Source organism: Misgurnus anguillicaudatus, unplaced genomic scaffold, assembly GCF_027580225.2.
Source record: "Misgurnus anguillicaudatus unplaced genomic scaffold, ASM2758022v2 HiC_scaffold_29, whole genome shotgun sequence".
Classification (NCBI taxonomy): Eukaryota; Metazoa; Chordata; class Actinopteri; order Cypriniformes; family Cobitidae; genus Misgurnus; species Misgurnus anguillicaudatus.
In genome coordinates this window covers 4068531-4088939 of record NW_027395279.1, presented here as the reverse complement: position 1 = coordinate 4088939, position 20409 = coordinate 4068531, and the positions used below count along the sequence as shown (strand labels likewise).

The following is a 20409-nucleotide window of genomic DNA, read 5'->3' as shown; positions in this document are numbered from 1 at the left end:
TGTCATTCCAATTCAACTTCCTGTAGGGCGGAGTCAATTCAATTCAAATTCCAATTCATTAATTTAATGAAGGCCAATTCTGAATTGTACACAAGCCTGCTATTGTAATTATGAGCCTGCCATGCAAAGAATATCATTATCATATCATTAACTGTTACTGTTTCACAATTTAAAAATGAGCTAATTCTTATATGAAAACAACCTTGTCAACTTGTTGCAAGTCTTTCCTGGCTCCTCCTCCATGTTTTAGACCAAATAATTTCCTGACCTGAATTCTTATCTGTTCAGTCTGAAGACTCATTACAGCTGTGTGTAAATCTCTTTTATTATGGCTTTAGTGGAAACACTTCTCCTGAATGTCTCCAGCACAGGAGCTTTACTCGCTGCTCTTCTGCTGCTTTTGGTTATTTATTTCTGCTTCAGGTCTCCAGAAGATGACCAAGAACCTCCAGGACCCAAACCACTGCCACTCGTGGGAAACCTGCACATTCTGGACCTTAAACAACTTCATGTGAGCCTCTGGAATGTGAGTAGGATTTTATATTTTTATTCATTTTCCAGATGTTTCATATTACAGTCCCAGTAGAATGGGTAGGTGTCTTAATTGTGTCTTTAGGGATTTTTATTTAAACTAATAACAAATAAAAAAATATATAGGGCGCAGCCAAGGGCGTGCCAAGGTGTTCAGGTAAACGGATGCTGAATAATTTTTTATATAGTCTCATTTTTTTTTACTAAACTTGGGCTATTGTTGTTAACTTAGAATATATATATTTTTAAAATCAACCCTTTTACATGCAAGTTAAAAATATTTTAACTGTTCATAGCGATGCGTCATGTTAGTCACGTGACAAACCACAGCCACAATAACTAACAGATTATGCTTTGCAGTATGCTATTCGTTTTATTTCGTTTTTCCTTTATTAATACTTGTCAACCAAACAAAAGTAAAACACATAAATGTCTACATAATGCTTGAAAAGTCTACTTTTAAATGATGTAATTGAAATTGTACATTGCTAATACTACATGATTTCCGCGTATATAGGCTGGAATGTGTGTCAGTAATTGTCTTGTGGACAGAATAAAGTCTAAGATTTGCATTTCTTTTTGCAACAAAACCCAACACAATGTTTTTATCCTTAAAGTGATCTTTATAGGCTACTGTATGATTATTAGTTGGACTTGATTTCCACCTTGAACTTGAAAGCGCAACGCGCATCATACCCACCAATAGCGCGCATGCACAGCCAGAGCTTAAATTTTTGCGTCTTTTTGGCTTAAAATATATATATCTTATATATTCAATATATATCAATATAAATCTTATAATAAGCCTAACCTTGTGGGTCTGTCATCAAAGTTAATTAAATATCAAAAGAAAATAAGAAAAGAAAATGACTCAATGCTCCTGACTGACTAACTTCTGTAACTTCATTATACTGTATAAGTCCCTTTCACACATACAGTCTTTACTGGTAATTTACTGGTAAATTGCAGTTAACATGTCATGTGTGAACAGAACCTTTCCGGTAAATCAGTGCTCCCAATTTACCAGTAAGACAGGTTGTAAGATTAACGGTAATTTACCGGTAAGTGCTGTGTGTGAACGAAAAATGTAGCATTACCGGCATTTAGAACGGACGACGTCAGACCGCGCTGACAGATCGGGCCAATCAGAAAGTTTTTTATACAGGTGACGCGGTTTCCCCTGTTTACGGACGTTTCCACACACATGTTGCTTAAAAGTCGAGCACACCTGAAGTTAACATCCACATTTCTTCACCAAAGTTGTTTAAAACAGCTTACCATCTAATTGCCAAATTGCCGACGTCCTTAGCACACCATCTGTGAAGCCTAATGTGCAAACGTGCAGGTTCCGTTTGACGCCGCCTAACGCAATGTTGTTTGGTCACGAGCAACTTCGCGACCGTTTGCCACAGATGTGAAAACAACTAAATACGGACCGTGGATATTAAGTCATAACCCGCCGTTTACAAATACGACACGGACGGAGCTCGCCGGCCGTGCGCCACAGGTAACTTCCGCTTTCTCGCCGAGTTTACCGGTATTTTGATACTGATGTGTGAATGATGTCTTACTGGTAAAAAGACGGAACGTCACTGCATGTGTGAACAGCACATTTTTGTATTTACTGGTAAATTCATTCTGGTAAATTCATGGTAATTTACCAGAATTACTGTGTGAAAGAGGCTATAGATTAATCCATATTTATGTTAAGCTTTGCTATTTGAAGTAAATTTAAGGTTTATATTTAACTTTATTAAAGGGATAGTTCACCCAAAATGAAAATTCTGTCATCATTTTTTCATCCTCCCCTGTATGAATTTCTTTTTCTGATGAACAGACATGTTTATTTTTACATAGTTATGCAAGCAGTTAGGAATATTTGTCTAATGGGGTAATGTGAAGTTGGCTGAGCATGTCCGTCTCTGGCTCAGCGCCAACCAACGCCCAAAAGCAAGTTGAATCTGGCTGGCAAGTTCTGTGACATCACTGAACATTCTAAATCATATTCTCAGGGTACATAAATAAGATTCCACTATATGGTACCATTATAGCATGGTTAAATGCCACTCCACTGGAAAGCAGCTGAGCTGAATAGTGTATTTATTAAGAAAGCACTTAACAAAACATTGTCCATCTGAACTTTTAATTCAAGGTGTGGATATTTGGAGACATATTGATTCATTTTTATATGTTTACTTCATATTTTTGCAGAGAGTAATATTTAATCAATTTTTATTCCAAACACAGCGATAGGAGCCAGTGAAGAGAATAACAGTCTTCTTTTTTATGTTTAATGGCAGTTTGGCAAACCAGCTGTTTGTGCATTGGATGCCCATAACCAGTCTGAATAGGTGATAATGTGTGCCATGTGCAGATCCTCTAAATGGGGATGTCTGACAAACAATACTTTAAATGAATGCTTAGAAGATGAATAAACAAACATTAGCATAGCATTAAGCTGTTTTCTCTAAATAGATTCACATGATATAGTTTTATGCAACACCTGTATAGCTGTGCAACTTGAATTATTGTGTAACCGGGATCATGTTTGAAAGGGTACAAAGTGTTTTGCTTCTTTTGTATTTGTCACAGGGTGGAGTGAATCGTGACTAATAATAGCAATACTAATAAAAAAAAACTAGAGCACATGTTGAAAACTTTTACACATGTATTTGCACCGTGTCTGAAAATGTACATGTTATGTTTTGTTTTCTTCCCCCAACAAAATATATTTTTATCAGTGCTTCTAATTTGTAATGTTATAATGACAGGTTTGGAATGGATTTAGATGGATGTCCCTTAACATTTAAACTTTTTCCTTGCTTTTGTTTACTGGTTCAGTTATCCAAGAAATATGGGCCAGTGTTCAAAGTTCATCTTGGACCCAAAAAGATTGTGGTTTTGGCCGGATACAAGACGGTTAAACAAGCACTGGTGAACCAGGCTGACGAATTTGGGGAAAGAGACATAACACCCATATTCCAAGACATCAATAACGTACATGGTAACACATCACTTTAACTGTTTTACTGTTGACTATCAGTAAAACAAATTATTTTAATTTATTTCTATTTGTTTGTTTTTTGTTGCTCTGTAAATTGAGAAAACAATTCAATGTTATATAATTCCAATGCATGAAGGTATCAAGGCACGTCTGAATCCAATGTTAGGTTTACTTCCTGTCTCCTGAGACTCCTGAGACAATAGCCGCTTTTGCACTATTGGGCCTGTGCGAGCCAGGATTTTAAACATGCCTCACGGAGCCAATAGCCTCCGACCTCCAGCTGCGTAGTCAAAATCAAGACGCATTTGCATTGTCAGACCAGTGCTTCAGAAAACCCCACCCTTAATACGCCAACCTGGATCTAACGTCACACAATTCACAAAAATTGTGTTTCAACTTGAACTATAGTTGAGGAGAAATGGCTAAACAACTATACGTGATAAAGTCCTTCAGATATGCAGGGCGAGCCCTTGCTTGAACTGGTCATCTCTCCAATGCCATCAGCTGTGGCACAGCTTGGCCACCCTGATCAACGTCAAGCAGTGGCTGAAGGTTTTGAGCCCCCAATGCTGACAAAGATGGTTTTGGAGCCTCCCTGACAGGGCAACCTTGAAACTCCAGGCCTGGCCCTGGCTATACTGGCTCCAGCAGAGGGGCAAGAAGTGGCATGTGCTGTGGGGCTCTCTCACTAGGCTCCCTCTGTGATAGGCACCTAGTTGTGTTTGAAATCGTTGGAATTTTCATTTAAAAAGATTGACATTAGACGCATAGTCAGTTTCAATGGATTGTACTACCAATTTCGATTAGTGAACCGACTATCCGTCCTCCTAAACATTATTATGCCGAATTGGCACCCAGGTCGGTGGTCCTGGCCACGCCCCCAGGCCCACAAACCCACTATTTGTCCAATTAAAAGCTATTTGTTGCAAAAGTGTCCCTATGGGGCGCGCATCGTCAGGGGCGGGGCCCGGTGCCTCCTACCCACTATTTATCCGCTAACCGGCTTTTTTTTCAAAAGAGGGCTGCGCCTAATCGTCGTCCGACCTCCGAGTCCCTTCCCATCCAAAAAAGGACGCCATAGGTCCGATTGACTGGGTGCTGATGTCTGCAATTCCCGGGCCCCGCTCGAGCAGGCCGAAGAGTTTCAGGGCCTTCCGGTGTCGTTCCGGGGTCGAACGGCCAAACGCATCCTCCTGTCATTTGTTTTGATAGCCGAATCAATTGCAGTTGGGACGACTGCGCACGCCAAGGCCTCGGAAGGAACAGTTGGCCCACAAGGGTCACAAAGGGTCCGTCACAGGCCCCCGGGTCAGGCGGAGGGCCCCGCGCTCCTACTGTCTCGTTCAGGGTCGGTGGGTCAAAACAGTGATCAAAGTCTCAGAAACACTTATAAGATCTTGAAAAAGCTCTGAGAGGCTTTAAGACAGAGAGGACTGTGTGAGTCATTTCTTTGAAGGAGAGCAAAAAAAATTCCCAGGACTCTAGACATACCCGGTCTTGGTATGTGGTCCACACTGGCGGACCCCCGGGGACTGATGCACCTGCTCTGGTGTCGCTTAAGGGAATGAACGGTTATGTAGTCAGTCAGTGGACAAATAACGGTTCTGTGGTACCTGGGGCGTCCCCGGCCTGGGGGGACCAATCGGTGACTTTGTCAGTCAGCGGACGAATAGCGGTTCCATAGTATAAACAGCAACTAATATATTCAATATAAAGGGCTCTGGTTGCAATTTTAATTAAAATGTTTGTTTTTCGACAAATTCACCATCTAATTCATTCGCAATTCAATTCAAGGAAACACGGTTCACACATCACGACTTGTCGGTTCCGTCTTCAACTCCTCCCTTCACTGCAAGCGCAAACCTCACCTATTGGTCAGCACAGCGCCACATGAACTCAAACACACCTATTGCCTCATGAGGCAACAAGTCAGCTGCCCAAGCCTTCGGATGCAGCCAATGCATACTATTGATAGAGGGATTAAAGTATGGACTAGCTTTTGGAAACAAATTGGATGAGCTTAACAAAGCTTTAAACAAGGATTGAATCAGTATAATTTGTTTACCTTGGTTGTAAGTTGAACTCTTATAAAAGCTATTAAAGAGTAAAAGATTACATATCAAACAAACAGTATGAAAATGTCATAAACACAAATTAAGAGAAGCTCTTTTTCTGAAGGAATCAAGTTAACAAATGGTGATAGGTGGAAAACCCTGAGAAAATTTGCTCTCTCAACTCTTCGAGACTTTGGGATGGGAAAGAAACTGAGCGAAGAGAAAATTATTCAGGAGACGCGATATCTGCGGGAAGTTTTTGAGACCTTCCAAGGTATATCAACTACAGTGCACAATTCATAAATGCCAATTTGAGTGCTGATGTATAACAAAATCTGGTCTTCGTTTCCGATCTCTTGCAGGAAATCCTTTTGATACAACCCAGCCAGTACATTATGCCGTTTCTAACATCATCTCAGCTATTGTTTTTGGAAATCGGTTCGAATATGAGGACCCAAAGTTTAACAAAATGGTTCACAATGTAAACCAGTTAATCCTCAAGTTGGGCTCTGCTTCCATACAGGTTCCTATTTTAGCCTTATTTAAGATGTTTTTGGTATTTATATGATCATATTTTTTAAAATGTGCAGTAATAGTTGTGTTTCATTTATTTTTATTAAAGGTGCAATGTGTAACTTTTTACGATCTCCTGAAGAATGGACCCTTTTACAGCCCACGTGGTCAAATAGCCTGCGCATGCATTTAAGCAATGGAGGTGGAGTTGTTCCCAAGTGGTTCGGCAACTCAGAAAGTTTATCAAAACGGTTTCCCAGCATCAAAATGTCTGGTTGTTGCGTTTGGTTGCACTGATATAATATAAAAAAATTTTTAGGAACACCATACTAATACTGTGTTTGACCCCCTTTCGCTTTCAGAACTGCCTTAATTCTGTGGGCATTGATTCAACAAGGTGCTGAAAGCATTCTTTAGAAATGTTGGTCCATATTGATAGGATAGCATCTTGCAGTAGATGGAGATTTGTGGGATGCACATCCAGGGCAAAAAGCTTCCATTCCACCACATCCCAAAGATGCTCTTTTGGATTGAGATCTGGTGACTGTGGGGGCCATTTTAGTACAATGAACTTATTGTCATGTTCAAGAAACCAATTTTAAATGATTCGAGCTTTGTGACATGGTGCATTATCCTGCTGGAAGTAGCCATCAGAGGATGGGTACATGGTGGTCATAAAGGGATGGACATGGTCAGAAACAATGCTCAGGTAGGCCGTGCATTTTTGGTGAGCTTGTGCAAATTGTAGCCTCTTTTTCATATTTGTAGTGGAGATGAGTTGTACCCGGTGGGGTCTTCTGCTGTTGTAGCACATCGGCCCCAAGGTTGTGGGTGTTGTGGCTTCACAAATGCTTTGCTGCATACCTCAGTTGTACCAAGTTCAATTCAATTTTATTTATATAGCGCTTTTCACAATTGTTAATTGTTTCAAAGCAGCTTTACATGAGTAGATGTATGGGAGAACACAGAACAATCAATAGATAATATAAGAAGTATAATACAGCGGCTAAGAATAAACCGTACAAGCGAGGGAATGATTCATCTCCCGGGGATGAAAAAACACCTAGGAGAAAAACCCATCTGGGAAAACTCCTAGAAGGACAAAAACACTTAATATATATTTATATATATATAAACACGGTAGGGATAGGAAGTGGGTAAGCGGATTAAACTGGTTCAGCCGGTGGTCGTTGGTCACGTATCGGCTGGGCATCACGTTGAAGGACAGCCAGTAGATCAGTGGTGTGATGACCTTCACAGCAGCAGGAACTGGGTCTGTTTGTCTCATTGTCCTTGGGTCGAGGACGAGTCAGGGAGAGAAAAACAGAATTCTATTAGCGTAAAATCCGTTCAAATCCAGACAGGCTACCTATTGCAGCATAAGTATATTACCCATATGAGGTATGTGAGTGCTTTGTTCTAGACAAACTAACTATTGCGGGTACATTTACTGGACATTTTATGTGAATGCTTGGTTAAAGAAGAATGTCTTAAGTTTAGATTTAAATTGATCGACTGTGTCTGGTACTCGAACATTATTTGGTAAATCATTCCAGAGCTTAGGGGCTAAGTATGAGAAGGATCTACCACCTTTAGACATTTTTGATATTCTAGGGATAATTAAGTGGCCAAAATTTTGTGATCGCAGTGTACGTGGTGGATTTTATTCTGGTAGAAATTCTTTAATATACAAGGGTGCTAGGCCATTTAAAGCTTTGAAGGTGATTAGTAATATTTTAAATTGTATGTGATATTTAACTGGTAGCCAGTGTAAAGATGCCAGAATTGGACTTATGTGGTTATACGTTTTAGATCGAGTAAGCACTCTTGCGGCGGCGTTTTGAACCAGCTGTAGCTTGTTTACCTGAATTGTGTGACATCCCCCAAGTAATAAGTTGCAATAGTCTATTCTAGAGGTCATAAAAGCGTGGATAAGCTTTTCTGCATCTGATGCAAACAGCATATGGCGTATTTTTGAGATATTTCTAAGATGGAAGAATGCTGTGCGGTAGACGTTGGAGATATGACTATCGAAAGATAAATTGCTTTCAAACATCACGCCTAAATTCTTAACTGTGGAAGATGGCACCCCCGTGCAGCCATCTATGGGCAACTTGTAATCTAACATATTATGTTTGGAGCGATTTGGTTCAATAATAAGTATCTCTGTCTTATTGGAGTTTAGCATAAGAAAGTTATGTGCCATCCAGTCACTTATATCACTAATGCAGTCTGTTAGCTTAGAAAACTGGTGGGTTTCACTAGGATGTGACGAGAGGTAAAGCTAGGTATCATCCGCATAGCAGTGAAAACGTATGTTATGTTTCCTGATAATTTCTCCTAGAGTTAACATATATAACGAGAATAGGATAGGGCCTAAAACTGATCCCTGTGGTACACTGTATTTTACCAGGGAGTGATTTGACTCTTCCTCATTTACATAAACAAAGGGATATTGATTGGTTAGATACGATCTAAAGCAGGCTAACGCCTGACCACTGATGCCAATATAGTTTTCTAGTCTATTGAGTAAGATTCTGTGATCTATTGTGTCAAAGGCTGCACTAAGGTCTAGTAATATAAGTATTGAGATTTCACCACGATCTGATGTTAAAAGGAGGTTGCCACTGGGTTATATCTACCGCATTCATTGGATCTTGCTCATCCAACTTCCACGCCATTAAATCCATGTTAGTAACGAACGTGCTTGCAGCGGAATAATATAATTTAACCAGAAAATACTTATCATTTCTTGCTGATTATCTGATAGGATGCATTAATATGTGTGTACGACTTCATGAGGCGCTGCAAAAAAACGACAAGTGAATGACATCAGTGTAACGCAAGATTTCTAACGGTGCTGCGTAAAGTTGAGCACACTTAAAAAACTCGAAGCAGCCGAACTCGACAGAACTGCTCTGCTTATGCCTATGCCTCGTCCATTAATTGTATATAGCAGGACAATGTATCTCTTACTTCTCAGCGTGAGAAATACAAGGTGTGGCGTTTGAACTGACTGAAATTAGCCTAGGTCATGACGGAGTCACGGGGCTTGACTCAAAACTAGGGATGCACCGAATCCAGGATTCAGATTCGGCCGAATACTGGGCTTTTTGATGTCGAATCCTAGATTTTTTTCCACCGAACCGAACCCTGCTTGCGCTACGCTGGTCGGCGCCACGCGGCCGTAGATTACGCACATCAGGTGCTGACGTGGAGATGAACTTTTTCTTTCGGTGAGCCATAGGGGCTGGATACACCAAAACTTTTAAACACGGCTGAAAACGCCTTGAGGACGCCAAATGCCAGCTGTTTTTCAGCTTAGCGCTTGGTAGCTGTGATGCTTCAGCTGTGAGCCGGTTGGTTGCTGTGGTAATGTCCCGCCCCTCCTCCACTATAATTGGACGGCCGTGTGAAAACTGACATTGACGAGCGAAGCTTTTCACTCAAAGTTAAATATAGTTTTAAGTGCGGAGCTGCTTGCTTATTGGAAAAACGAGCGTGTCGCAAAGCATCGCTTTCATTATGCATAGGCTTATGGTAATTGTCAAAATAGTTTTTCCAACTTGTCATCCTGGCATAATGTACAGTTAAAATTAAATAAAATGAAAAATACACTGCTGTGGACGTTTTTTACTTCATTAATGTGTTTTACTGTGTTGGAATAAGGATGCGAGTAGGATTCGGTATTCGGTTTCGGATTCGGACGAATCTTAAACGGTGGATTTGGGATTCGGCCGAACCTAAAAAATCTGGATTCGGTGCATCCCTACTCAAAACATTCGGGGCTGAAGCCCCGGCAAAATCGGCTGGTGACGCCCCTGCGCTTGCTTAACGTTACTGACTGCCATTTTCGTTGTTCTAATGTCCTTCCATGCATGCGTGAATTCAATGATGCGGCAAGTTTAAGTTATTAATTATTAAATCGATCCTCTGAGTTACGGATCGATCTTTAGAGATTAATATGAAAATCGATTCAGAATCGGTGAATTTATTTTTTTCAACACAGCCCTAGAGAACATAAAGGGTAGGCTATTTAAATAAAAGAACAAAAAATGTAATTTAACGAACTGTAACGAACACGGTAGCACACTTTAAAAATCAAGTTTAATTTACTAACACTTACGCCATCTGATGTTTTTTTCCTCAGTAGAACAATAAAGAAGATATTTTGCAGAAACGCCAAGCAAGTTAACGGTTCCGCACTTGGAGAGCTTAAATGCAGATATATCCAATACAAAAGAAATCCCCATAACTCCTGGTGACATATTGACGTCTTGTGAACTAAATGAATCAGTTTTTTTGCAAGAAACTGAACGTTATATACAACACTATTAGCATTCAATCCAAAGCAGGAAGTGTGCTTTATGTTCGAGGCATGATCTTCTACTGGTGGCTGTTTGCTATGGCTGTTGGTCTCTCTGCGCCACCTATAGTGTGAAGCGCACTTGCTGCTTGCTAAACCTCTGCATTAACGCTAGTCTGGGTGCCAGCCGAATGTAGCCACGCCCACAACATTTGAGGTCACATTCGTTTTTTTCGTTCTTGGAATTGAGAAACAGCCTATTAACGCTAGTCTGGGTGCCAGCCGAATGTAGCCACGCTAGTCTGGGTGCCAGCCGAATGTAGCCACGCCCACAACATTTGAGGTCACATTCGTTTTTTTCGTTCTTGGTATTGAGAAACAGCCTATGTGGCAGCTACTTTAGCTTGTCTTTGCGTTTTGAAATTGAAGTTGGTTGCAATTCGCAATTTCACCAGTAGATGCGGCTAAAAACACATTACACCTTTAAAACAAATTCTGTATGTCTCTACCGTCTGTAGTAACATGTATTTACTGTAAAGCTGCAACAAATTTGCATAATTGTTCTGTAAATTTTACAACAATGCAGAATTGTGAAAAGCCAGTTTTGACGTTTATGTTGTACTTTATCGTGTGGCTCCACCTGCAGATCTACAACGTGTTTCCAGTGCTTAGGCCGTTGCTGAAGACCTGGAGACTGCTTGTGGAAAGTGGGGAGAAATACCATGCTGAAATACAGGTGCTGGTGGATCGCTTGCAGAAGACTTTAAACCCTCTCGACTGCAGAGGATTAGTTGATGCCTTCCTTATCCAAAAACAAAGCTCAGAGGTAGAATATCATGAATTTATATACCAATTGTGTGAGTTAATGTATGTATGTTTAAAACTAATTCTCACACTAAATAATAATAAAGCATGTTTTTTTGCGATTTTAACAGAAATCTGGAGAAAAAAATTCGCAATTTAACGATCTGAACCTGCTCATGACTGTATCCAACCTGCTTGCTGGCGGTACTATCACCACCGGCACAACACTACGCTGGTGTTTACTGCTCATGGCCAAATATCCTCACATACAAGGTCATAGGAGGTCAAACTGTTCTCTTTATTTTTACAAAAGTAAGAAAAGATATGAAACGTTTTCTGTGTGATCTTCTGGGTCATAGATCAGGTTCATGAGGAAATTGACAGGGTGCTTGATGGACGTGAACCAGTTACAGAGGACAGGAAGAATTTACCTTACACAGACGCTGTGATCCATGAAATCCAGAGACTGGCGAATGTATTGCCCATGAGTCTGCCACATCAAACCAGCTGTGATGTGAACTTCAATGGATATCTCATCAAGAAGGTCCGTCTTGCTCGTATTGTATATTATTCACACCTTACAGTCTGTTGTCCAGCTCAACTTATCAAAAGTATCTGTTATTAGTTTTTCTGAGTTTACAGACAGCCTTTTGTTTTTCAGTTGCTTCTGGACAAATTAGGGGTATAGACCAAAACCCAGTATAGACCCAAGTATTCAGCACACTAATGTTGTCTGTGTTTTCTTCTGAAATCTAGGGGACGTGTGTTCTTCCACTGCTGACGTCTGTTTTGAGAGATGAGAGCGAGTGGGAGACGCCTGACACCTTTAACCCTGAACACTTCCTCAATGAGGACGGTCAGCTGATCAAACGTGACGCCTTCATGCCCTACTCTGCAGGTAATAAACTTTACTATTCTCATCAAAATCAATTTGAGTTATTGTTTGACTATTATGACATTACAAATGCATATCCTTCTTTTGTCTCAGGGCGCAGGATTTGTTTAGGAGAGGGTTTGGCCAGGATGGAGCTCTTTCTGTTCTTCACTTCTCTTCTTCAGTGTTTTCACTTCACTCCTCCACCTGGAGTCTCTGAAGATGAATTGGATCTCACACCAGTTGTGGGTCTCGTTGTTCCCCCTTCACCACACAAACTGTGTGCAGTCAGTAGGGCAGAAAAACACAACCTCAAGTCATAAATAAAATAGCAGAATAACTAGTTCAGTATATACCTAATGATTGTAAAACATAAAGACTCTTACAGTGGCGTCCAGTGACTTCTTTTTCGAGTGCGAAGCTCATCAAAACATGTATTTAGCCTGTCGTGTGTGGCTCATCATGTCAAAATATGTGTTCATGTGTCATGTGAATCTATGTGCATCATGTGAAAATACCAGCTTGCTGCAGACACTTCGAAGGGGTTTATGATAAAAGAGACGCTCACGTTTGCCAGACATGCATTACATTTCATGTGTAATCAGAGTTTAGTGTTAAGTTAGTGTCTTGCAAGTATTTTGTAAACATAAGTGTCTCTTTCTCATAAACCCTTTCGACGTTTATGCAGCAGGGACGTATTTTGACAAGAAGCACAATGCACAAAATTTGAAATTGCACCAATCGGAAGAGAAGTCACCGGCTACCACTGGACACTTGTATCACATTATAAGACTCTTAGACTATTATATTATCTCATTAGCTTTTACATTATACATGTACATTCTGTGCCTAAACATATTCAATTTTTTTTTTTTTTGGAGTAAAAATATATATGCTGTGAAAATATATGTAGATCATGTATGCATTTGACAGATACTTGTATGCAAATTGACTTACAGGGCATTTAAAGGAACAGTATGTAGGATTGTGGCCAAAACTGGTACTGCAATCACACAGCTGGTGGCCAATACACAAAATGACAACATAAACATCAGTTGAGGGCTGCAACTCCACTTTTTAAATGACAATATCCTGGCCATAACACTGTTGTCAGTGATATAAGTATTTAAAATAAAAATGATTTCTTAATGTCTAGTGACATATCAGGACCATTTTATTATTAATTGATATCAATTTCTTACATACTGTTCCTTTAAGCTATACATTAATTTGTATTTGTGTTCAATGGAAATCAAGCCCATGACCTTCTCGCTGTTAACCCAATGATCTAGCAGTTGAGCACAGGAACATGATATTTCTGCAATGATGAAATAAAATACTCTTCTAGAGAAAATCAAATCAGCTTCATGTGTATTTTGATAAGAAGACTGCAAATTAGTCACGGCTTTTGCTCATTTCACTACTTTTTCTTTATTGTGTGTATATAAAATAAATCAAACATCTTTCACAGTAAAAAAAAGATTAATTTATTCGTGTCCATGGCACGAAATTCAGCTTTTTTCGTGCCTTGAGCTCGAATGTCTTTTTTGCACAAATTTCTTTAAATATTTTTTGTGTGATCGTGGCACGACTTTCAAGTCATTTTATGTATTGTTTTACCATTGTTGCTTGGGGTTGGGGTTAGAATCACTTTCTGTAAAATTTTTAGACATCCTAACCCCAACTCCAGACGAGAATAGTTTTAAAAGCGGAAGAAAAGCATGTAGAAACCAATACGTAAGAGTACATCCTAACCCAAACCCCAAATCTAACCCCAAACCCAAGCGACAATGATTTTAAAATGGCACGAAAAAAAGTTGCGCCATGGACACGAAAAACTATTTATAGAAATTTGTGCCAGTGACACGAAAAAGACTTTAGTGCTCAAGGCATGGAAAAGGTGAATTTTGTGCCATGGACACAAATAAATTAATCAAATTGTTCTCGACTATAACATGACTTTCCGTCTTTAAATGAGATGGTGCTGCCCCCCGCTGGACATTTGTTACAAAGTCAAACCTGGCATAAGAAAGAAACAACATTGTGATAAACGTACGTAATAGCCTACTGATGACTTTCAGTTTAGAGTAAAAAAAAAAACACATACTATAAGTCGCATGGGTATATTTGTAGCAATAGACATTAATACATTTTGTTTTGATAAGTTTCTTTTTGTTTCTGGCAAGTTTTTTTGTTTTGATAAGTTTATTTTAGTTTACTGTTACTTTGACTTTTTGATTTATTATGTGATTGTTATGATTAGAGCATTGCTAAAACAGAGCTGAAAGTTCATCAAGCCCCCCTGAAAAAAGTATGGTTGATGATTAATCAAGGTCAAAATCTCTGAGGTTAATGCATGGGTGAGGACTATACATGGCATTGTTGTTTGGTCACGAGCATGTGTGAACAGCACATTTTTGTATTTACTGGTAAATTCATTCTGGTAAATTTATGGTAATTTACCAGAATTACTGTGTGAAAGAGGCTAATGTCTCTCTTCCACCACCCTTGCATCTATCTAAAAGGCAGGGATAAATCATAATTACATAGCATCCTTCTTTCCAATTGCACAATTATTAATGATACAGTAGCCAATAATACACACACTCCTCTGCAGAATAGCCGCTAAACAAATGCTGAAGCCTAGCCTTGCACCTACCCCTGTCCCCACTAGAGTCAGACCTCATATACCTGATATATTAATGTTTTATTTTTATACATGCACCCCTGGTCCCCAACCCACATTTTTTGCCTACCCGAAAAGATAGGCTACGACCTTTCTCGCTAGACATTTACACATGTTTTTTATCTAGGTCAGGTGTAAAAAATAATCATCTTTGAGCTTACCTCCTGTAAGATATACGTCATGCAAGGTTGAATTTTAAACTTCTCACATTTGATTTACTGTCTGTTAATGAAGAAGTAATTTCAGTAAAAAGTTGTTCAGGAAATCAAAATTCCATAATAAACCTTAAACTTACTTCAATAGAAGAGCTCAACACTAAGGATTTTTGGCAAAAAAATTAATTTATTTAAAAATAAAATATGGATTAATCCTTTTTTACAAAGTTACAGAAGTTACAAGACCAGTGAGTGATTTTCTCTTCTTCTTTTATTTAACTTTAATGACTTCAACAGGTATAGTGTTCATTAGGCAGGCTTTAGACAGAATGCAATAAAATGTTTACATTCGGTTAAGACATACTCACTAAGAAACTCACATTCCCAAATGTTATGTGAATTTGTTCGTTTAAGCCAAAAGACGAGCATGGGCTTATTATGCCAATATCATAAAAAATATACAAGTACGTAAGAAAAGGTTTGTACTCTAAAAATACTTTATTTGTAACAAACAGGAGATAAAGAACTTACAAACGGCTCTCCGCACGTTTCAGCACTTGGACAGCGTCCCAAGATTTTTAAGCATTACTTAAAAATGTTTCTCATCTCAGCATATCCACAGGTACAGAGTCATCATATACAATAAATCCGTGAGGTAGCATTTAAAAAAAACATTTTAAAACAGATGCATTTGTTTAAAACAAAGCATTTATTTGCTTACCAGGCTGCAGGTGAAGCAGCTCTTTGTGCCTTCTAACGTCTCATAATCGGTCCTCATTTATGTCCAAGAGACTCAATAATAATCTTTTACATTCAATCCTTTAATCTTTCATATTTAAAAAGTTTTGTGCTGTTGCGCATTCATGTGTGTGATAAGCAAACCCGCGTTGGCATCCCGTTTATACGCGCATATTACTAATGCGCTCTTTAAATAACAAAAAACATATTGCGCCATTGACTTTTTAGAGCAGGTTTTTGTTGGTCAATGGTGTTGTCTATTTTAGTTGCCTCAAAATAGCAACACGCCAACAGTGCGCCTGAACGCAAAAGACACTTGAGTCACGCATTGTGCTGCATTGCGCCAGTTGTAAGATAGAGCCCGTAATGTTATAATGTCAGACAAATTTGGAGTATAGATGGATGTCTGTTGATGTTTAAACCGTTTTCCTTGCTCATGTTTACCGGTTCAGTTATCCAAGAAATATGGGTCAGTGTTCAAAGTTCATCTTGGACCCAAAAAGATTGTGGTTTTGGCCGGATACAAGGCGGTTAAACAAGCACTAGTGAACCAGGCTGATGAATTCGGGGAAAGAGACATCACACCCATAGTCCAAGACATCAATGAAGAACATGGTAACACATCACTTTAACTTTTAATGTTTTACTACTAACTGTCAGTTAAACAAATTATTTTAATTTCTTTTTTATTTGTTTGTTTGTTGTTGCTCTGTACTTTGTAATTTGAGAAAAATATTTTATTGTTATATAATGGCTGCCTTTGTAGGAAACATGTCAATGCATGAAGGCATCAAGGTACATCTAAATCTAACGTAAGGTTTACTTCCTGTCTCCTGAGACATTGTCCTGTCCCACATTTCTATGGGTGGGCATGCACAGGGAATGTAACTGGTTGAGCCTGATCCAGGGACGGACTGGGGTTAAAAACAGCCCTGGACTTTCTCCCAAATAGGCCCATCATCCGGCCATTCGGGATGTCCTGATACTATGCCACAATACTGTCAGACTATCAGACAAGGTTATTTAATATTTTGTCAATGTCATATTACACTTTGATGTATAATAAGGCTGTGAAATAATAAAAATGGCAAGGCCCTATTAATTTACACTGTCAAAAATAAAGGTACGAGGCTGTCACTGGGGCAGTACCCTTTAAAAAAGGTCCTAATATGTACCATTTAGGTACAAATATGTACCTTTAAAGGTACATTTTGGCAGTTCAAAGTACTAATATGCCCCCTTTGGGTACAAAGGTGTATGTCACACCCCGGGGGCGGACTCGAATATGCTACTGGGCCACACCCCTCTTAACTCTTCCACCTCGAGGAGTTTCCCAAGACCACCCCAATGACCAGACAGACGAGTATACTATAATTAAAACAAGCTTTATTAAATATTTAAAAAGGGGAAAGGGGGAAGGGGGAAAAGGGAACTTTAAAACTAATGTGGCTCTTCTTTGCCTCCAGGGCCACTTGGGGAAAAGACTGGGGGCCGGGGCTCTGGCCCAGCAACCCGTGGCGCGCTCCGCTTCTCCTGGAGGCAGAATCGAGCACAGTCAGACCAGGGCAAACACTCCACTGATGCTCGCAGCACCGGGGGATCCTCGTTCCCACACGGAGCTTCACTGGTTCAGGTAGGTAGTTGAGTGCCGGGGGATCCTCGTTCCCACACAGAGCTCCACTGGTTCAGGTAGGTAGTCGCTACAAGCACAGAACAGGTTATTCCACAGGTTGCGTTACTCACAGTGCCGGGGGATCCTCGTTCCCACACGGAGCTTTACTAGTTCAGGTAGGTAGTTGCTACAAGCACAGAACAGATTATTCCACAGGTTGCGTTACTCACAGTGCCGGGGGATCCTCGTTCCCACACAGAGCTCCACTGGTTCAGGTAGGTAGTCGCTACAAGCACAGAACAGGTTATTCCACAGGTTGCGTTACTCACAGTGCCGGGGGATCCTCGTTCCCACACGGAGCTTTACTAGTTCAGGTAGGTAGTTGCTACAAGCACAGAACAGATTATTCCACAGGTTGCGTTACTCACAGTGCCGGGGGATCCTCGTTCCCACACAGAGCTCCACTGGTTCAGGTAGGTAGTCGCTACAAGCACAGAACAGGTTATTCCACAGGTTGCGTTACTCACAGTGCCGGGGGATCCTCGTTCCCACACGGAGCTCCACTGGTTCAGGTAGGTTATTGCTATAAGCACAGAACAGGTTATTCCACAGGTTGCGTTACTCACAGTGCCGGGGGATCCTCGTTCCCACACGGAGCTCCACTGGTTCAGGTAGGTTGTTGCTATAAGCACAGAACAGGTTACTTCACAGGCTGCGTTACTCACAGTGCCGGGGGATCCTCGTTCCCACACAGAGCTCCACTGGTTCAGGTAGGTAGTCGCTACAAGCACAGAACAGGTTATTTCACAGGTTGCGTTACTCACAGTGCCGGGGGATCCTCGTTCCCACACGGAGCTCCACTGGTTCAGGTAGGTTGTTGCTATAAGCACAGAACAGGTTATTTCACAGGTTGCGTTACTCACAGTGCCGGGGGATCCTCGTTCCCACACGGAGCTCCACTGGTTCAGGTAGGTTGTTGCTATAAGCACAGAACAGGTTATTTCACAGGCTGCATTACTCACAGTGCCGGGGGATCCTCGTTCCCACACAGAGCTCCACTGTTTCAGGTAAGTAGTAGACGAAGCTCTCGTTGTCACACCCCGGGCACAAGGCTTGATTTTCTCTCTCTCCCTACCGGATTCAGGCCACAACAGATGTCACCATCTCGTGTCTCGTCGGAGGCTGGGCAGTTCGAACGCTACAAGCACAGCATACGCACAGCAAGTCAAGCGTAAACACCATCAATCAGTGAAACTCACCCACAGCACTCTTATACCACGTCACGTGAATTTTAGATCGTCCTTGCCACCTGACCACGACGACCTCGAGAGATTGGTTGGGCAACAACTGGATCACACAAAGGAGGGAGAGATGTATGGTATTCACAGGCCCGGCGTGTCGGTTATCACTTCCCTGGCTCACCTGCACTTCCTCTTTCCCACAGGGCCACTGGCTTACTGGCGGGCGGTGCTTCGTCCGTGCTTCTGGTCAACCGCGGCTCACCCACGCTCTCCTCTCCAGTGGGGCCAGGGACCTCACGAAACACAAGAACACACACCAGGGTAATTCTTCATACAAGACATTTGCAGAGAAGTATCACAGCGGTTACTCACGCTTGGTTGCCAATAACCTCTGTTCACGGTGCTCTCCATGGCTCTATGTCCACTCCTTCTCACGTAAACTCCACACTATCCCTTCGTCCGCTGACTGTCTCTTACTCTCTTCCCCAGGAGAGCGATCCGACCAGCGTGGTCCGTCTGCAAAGCAGCAACACAACGTACACAACGTATACCACAAAAAACACCCCGTTTGATGTCTGCAAGGTGTTTTTATACCCTGACTCTTCTCCTTGTCAGCCTATTAGCAACCGCTGTGTTAATTTGCCCCACCTGAGCGTGATCAGGCTTAATTTTGCCTTTGGGGAAACCCCGGATATGAAGTGTGGAAGCCGGATTCCGCCCGTCGTCCAAATAAGATGTGGAAGCCGGGTTCCGCCCGTCGTTCATTTGAAACGTCACCTGTGACATCCTCCCCCGCCGAAATGGTTCTAGTCCCTAGAACCGCTTCCTGTAACCCACTCTCCATACCGGATGGGCGGCCGCCCCCGGGTCTCACGCTGGGGGCGCTGTGGTGGGGGCTCTGGGGCTTCTTCGGCAGGTAAGTCATCCAGCTCTCCTGGAGCCTCTGGGGCTCCTTCAGCAGGTAAGTTGTCCGGCTCTCCTGGAGCCTCTGGGGCTACGTCGTTCACTGGACCCACTACGACAGGTAAGTTCTCAGGCTCCCTTGGGGCCACTCGGGCCGGCCCCTCCGCCGGGCCTCTTGGAAAGATGACCCACCCTCCATACCAGGGGGTAGCAGCCTCCGGCTCCTTAGGAGCCACCTCTGTGGCTAGTGGGGGATAATTTGGACAAGGGCGGATCATGTTCCGATGGACCACCCGATCCGGCCCAGGCTTCCCTTCTGGCCGGATCGTGTAGACCGGCTGCCCCGGTCTCTGCTGCCGTTGCACAATGTACGGCCTCGCCTCCCACTGATCACTCAGCTTGCCTCCACCTAGTCGCCGATTGTCCCGGACTAGTACCCTTTCTCCAGGGAGCAGGGGAGCATCCCGCGCCGTCCTATCATACAACCTCTTGTTCTTCTCCCCGGCTGCCTGGATCTTCTTATTGACCTGCTCGTAGGCAAAGTGGAGACGGTGGTGGTGTCGTCCCACCCACTCGGTCACGTTCCCTTCTCTCTCACCTCCCGCTGCTCCCAATAGGAGATCTGTGGGCAAGCGGATATGTCTTCCAAACATTAAGTACGTGGGGGCATACCCCGTTGTACTGTGCACGCTGTTATTATAGGCTTGTAATAGATGATTCGGCAAAGCACTCACCCAATCATCCTGGCGTCTCTGGTCCAGAGTTCCCAGCAGATTCAACAGGGTCTGATTGAAGCGCTCACATCCTCCGTTTCCTTGGGGATGGTACGAGGTCGTATGGGTCTTTACACACCCGTACAATTGGCATAGCTCTCGGATGACGCGGGACTCGAAGTTCGGGCCCTGATCCGAGTGCAGGAACTCAGGGCACCCAAATGGCTGGAACACTGCCCTCCATAATGCTGTGGCTGTGGTACTTGCTGTCTGGT

The 20409-nt window shown here is 42.0% G+C and overlaps 2 protein-coding genes across 2 annotated transcripts; one reads left to right on the top strand and one right to left on the bottom strand.

The window, feature by feature from the left end:
• The first annotated feature begins 271 nt into the window (after window positions 1-271).
• LOC129436626 (cytochrome P450 2K1-like) lies at window positions 272-13425 on the top strand. The gene is made up of 9 exons (XM_055194862.2): window positions 272-526; window positions 3373-3535; window positions 5714-5863; window positions 5952-6112; window positions 11055-11234; window positions 11344-11485; window positions 11572-11756; window positions 11969-12110; window positions 12201-13425. The coding sequence occupies exons 1-9, from the start codon at window positions 329-331 to the stop codon at window positions 12407-12409; spliced, it is 1530 nt and encodes a 509-aa protein (XP_055050837.2). The 5' UTR covers window positions 272-328; the 3' UTR covers window positions 12410-13425.
• A 3609-nt stretch (window positions 13426-17034) lies between these two features.
• Window positions 17035-20127, bottom strand: LOC141362817 (uncharacterized). Its single transcript, XM_073865067.1, has 2 exons — window positions 19167-20127; window positions 17035-19034 (listed from the first exon to the last, which is right to left on the bottom strand). The coding sequence occupies exon 1, from the start codon at window positions 20072-20074 to the stop codon at window positions 19325-19327; it is 750 nt and encodes a 249-aa protein (XP_073721168.1). The 5' UTR covers window positions 20075-20127; the 3' UTR covers window positions 17035-19034; window positions 19167-19324.
• Between the last annotated feature and the right edge of the window lie 282 nt (window positions 20128-20409).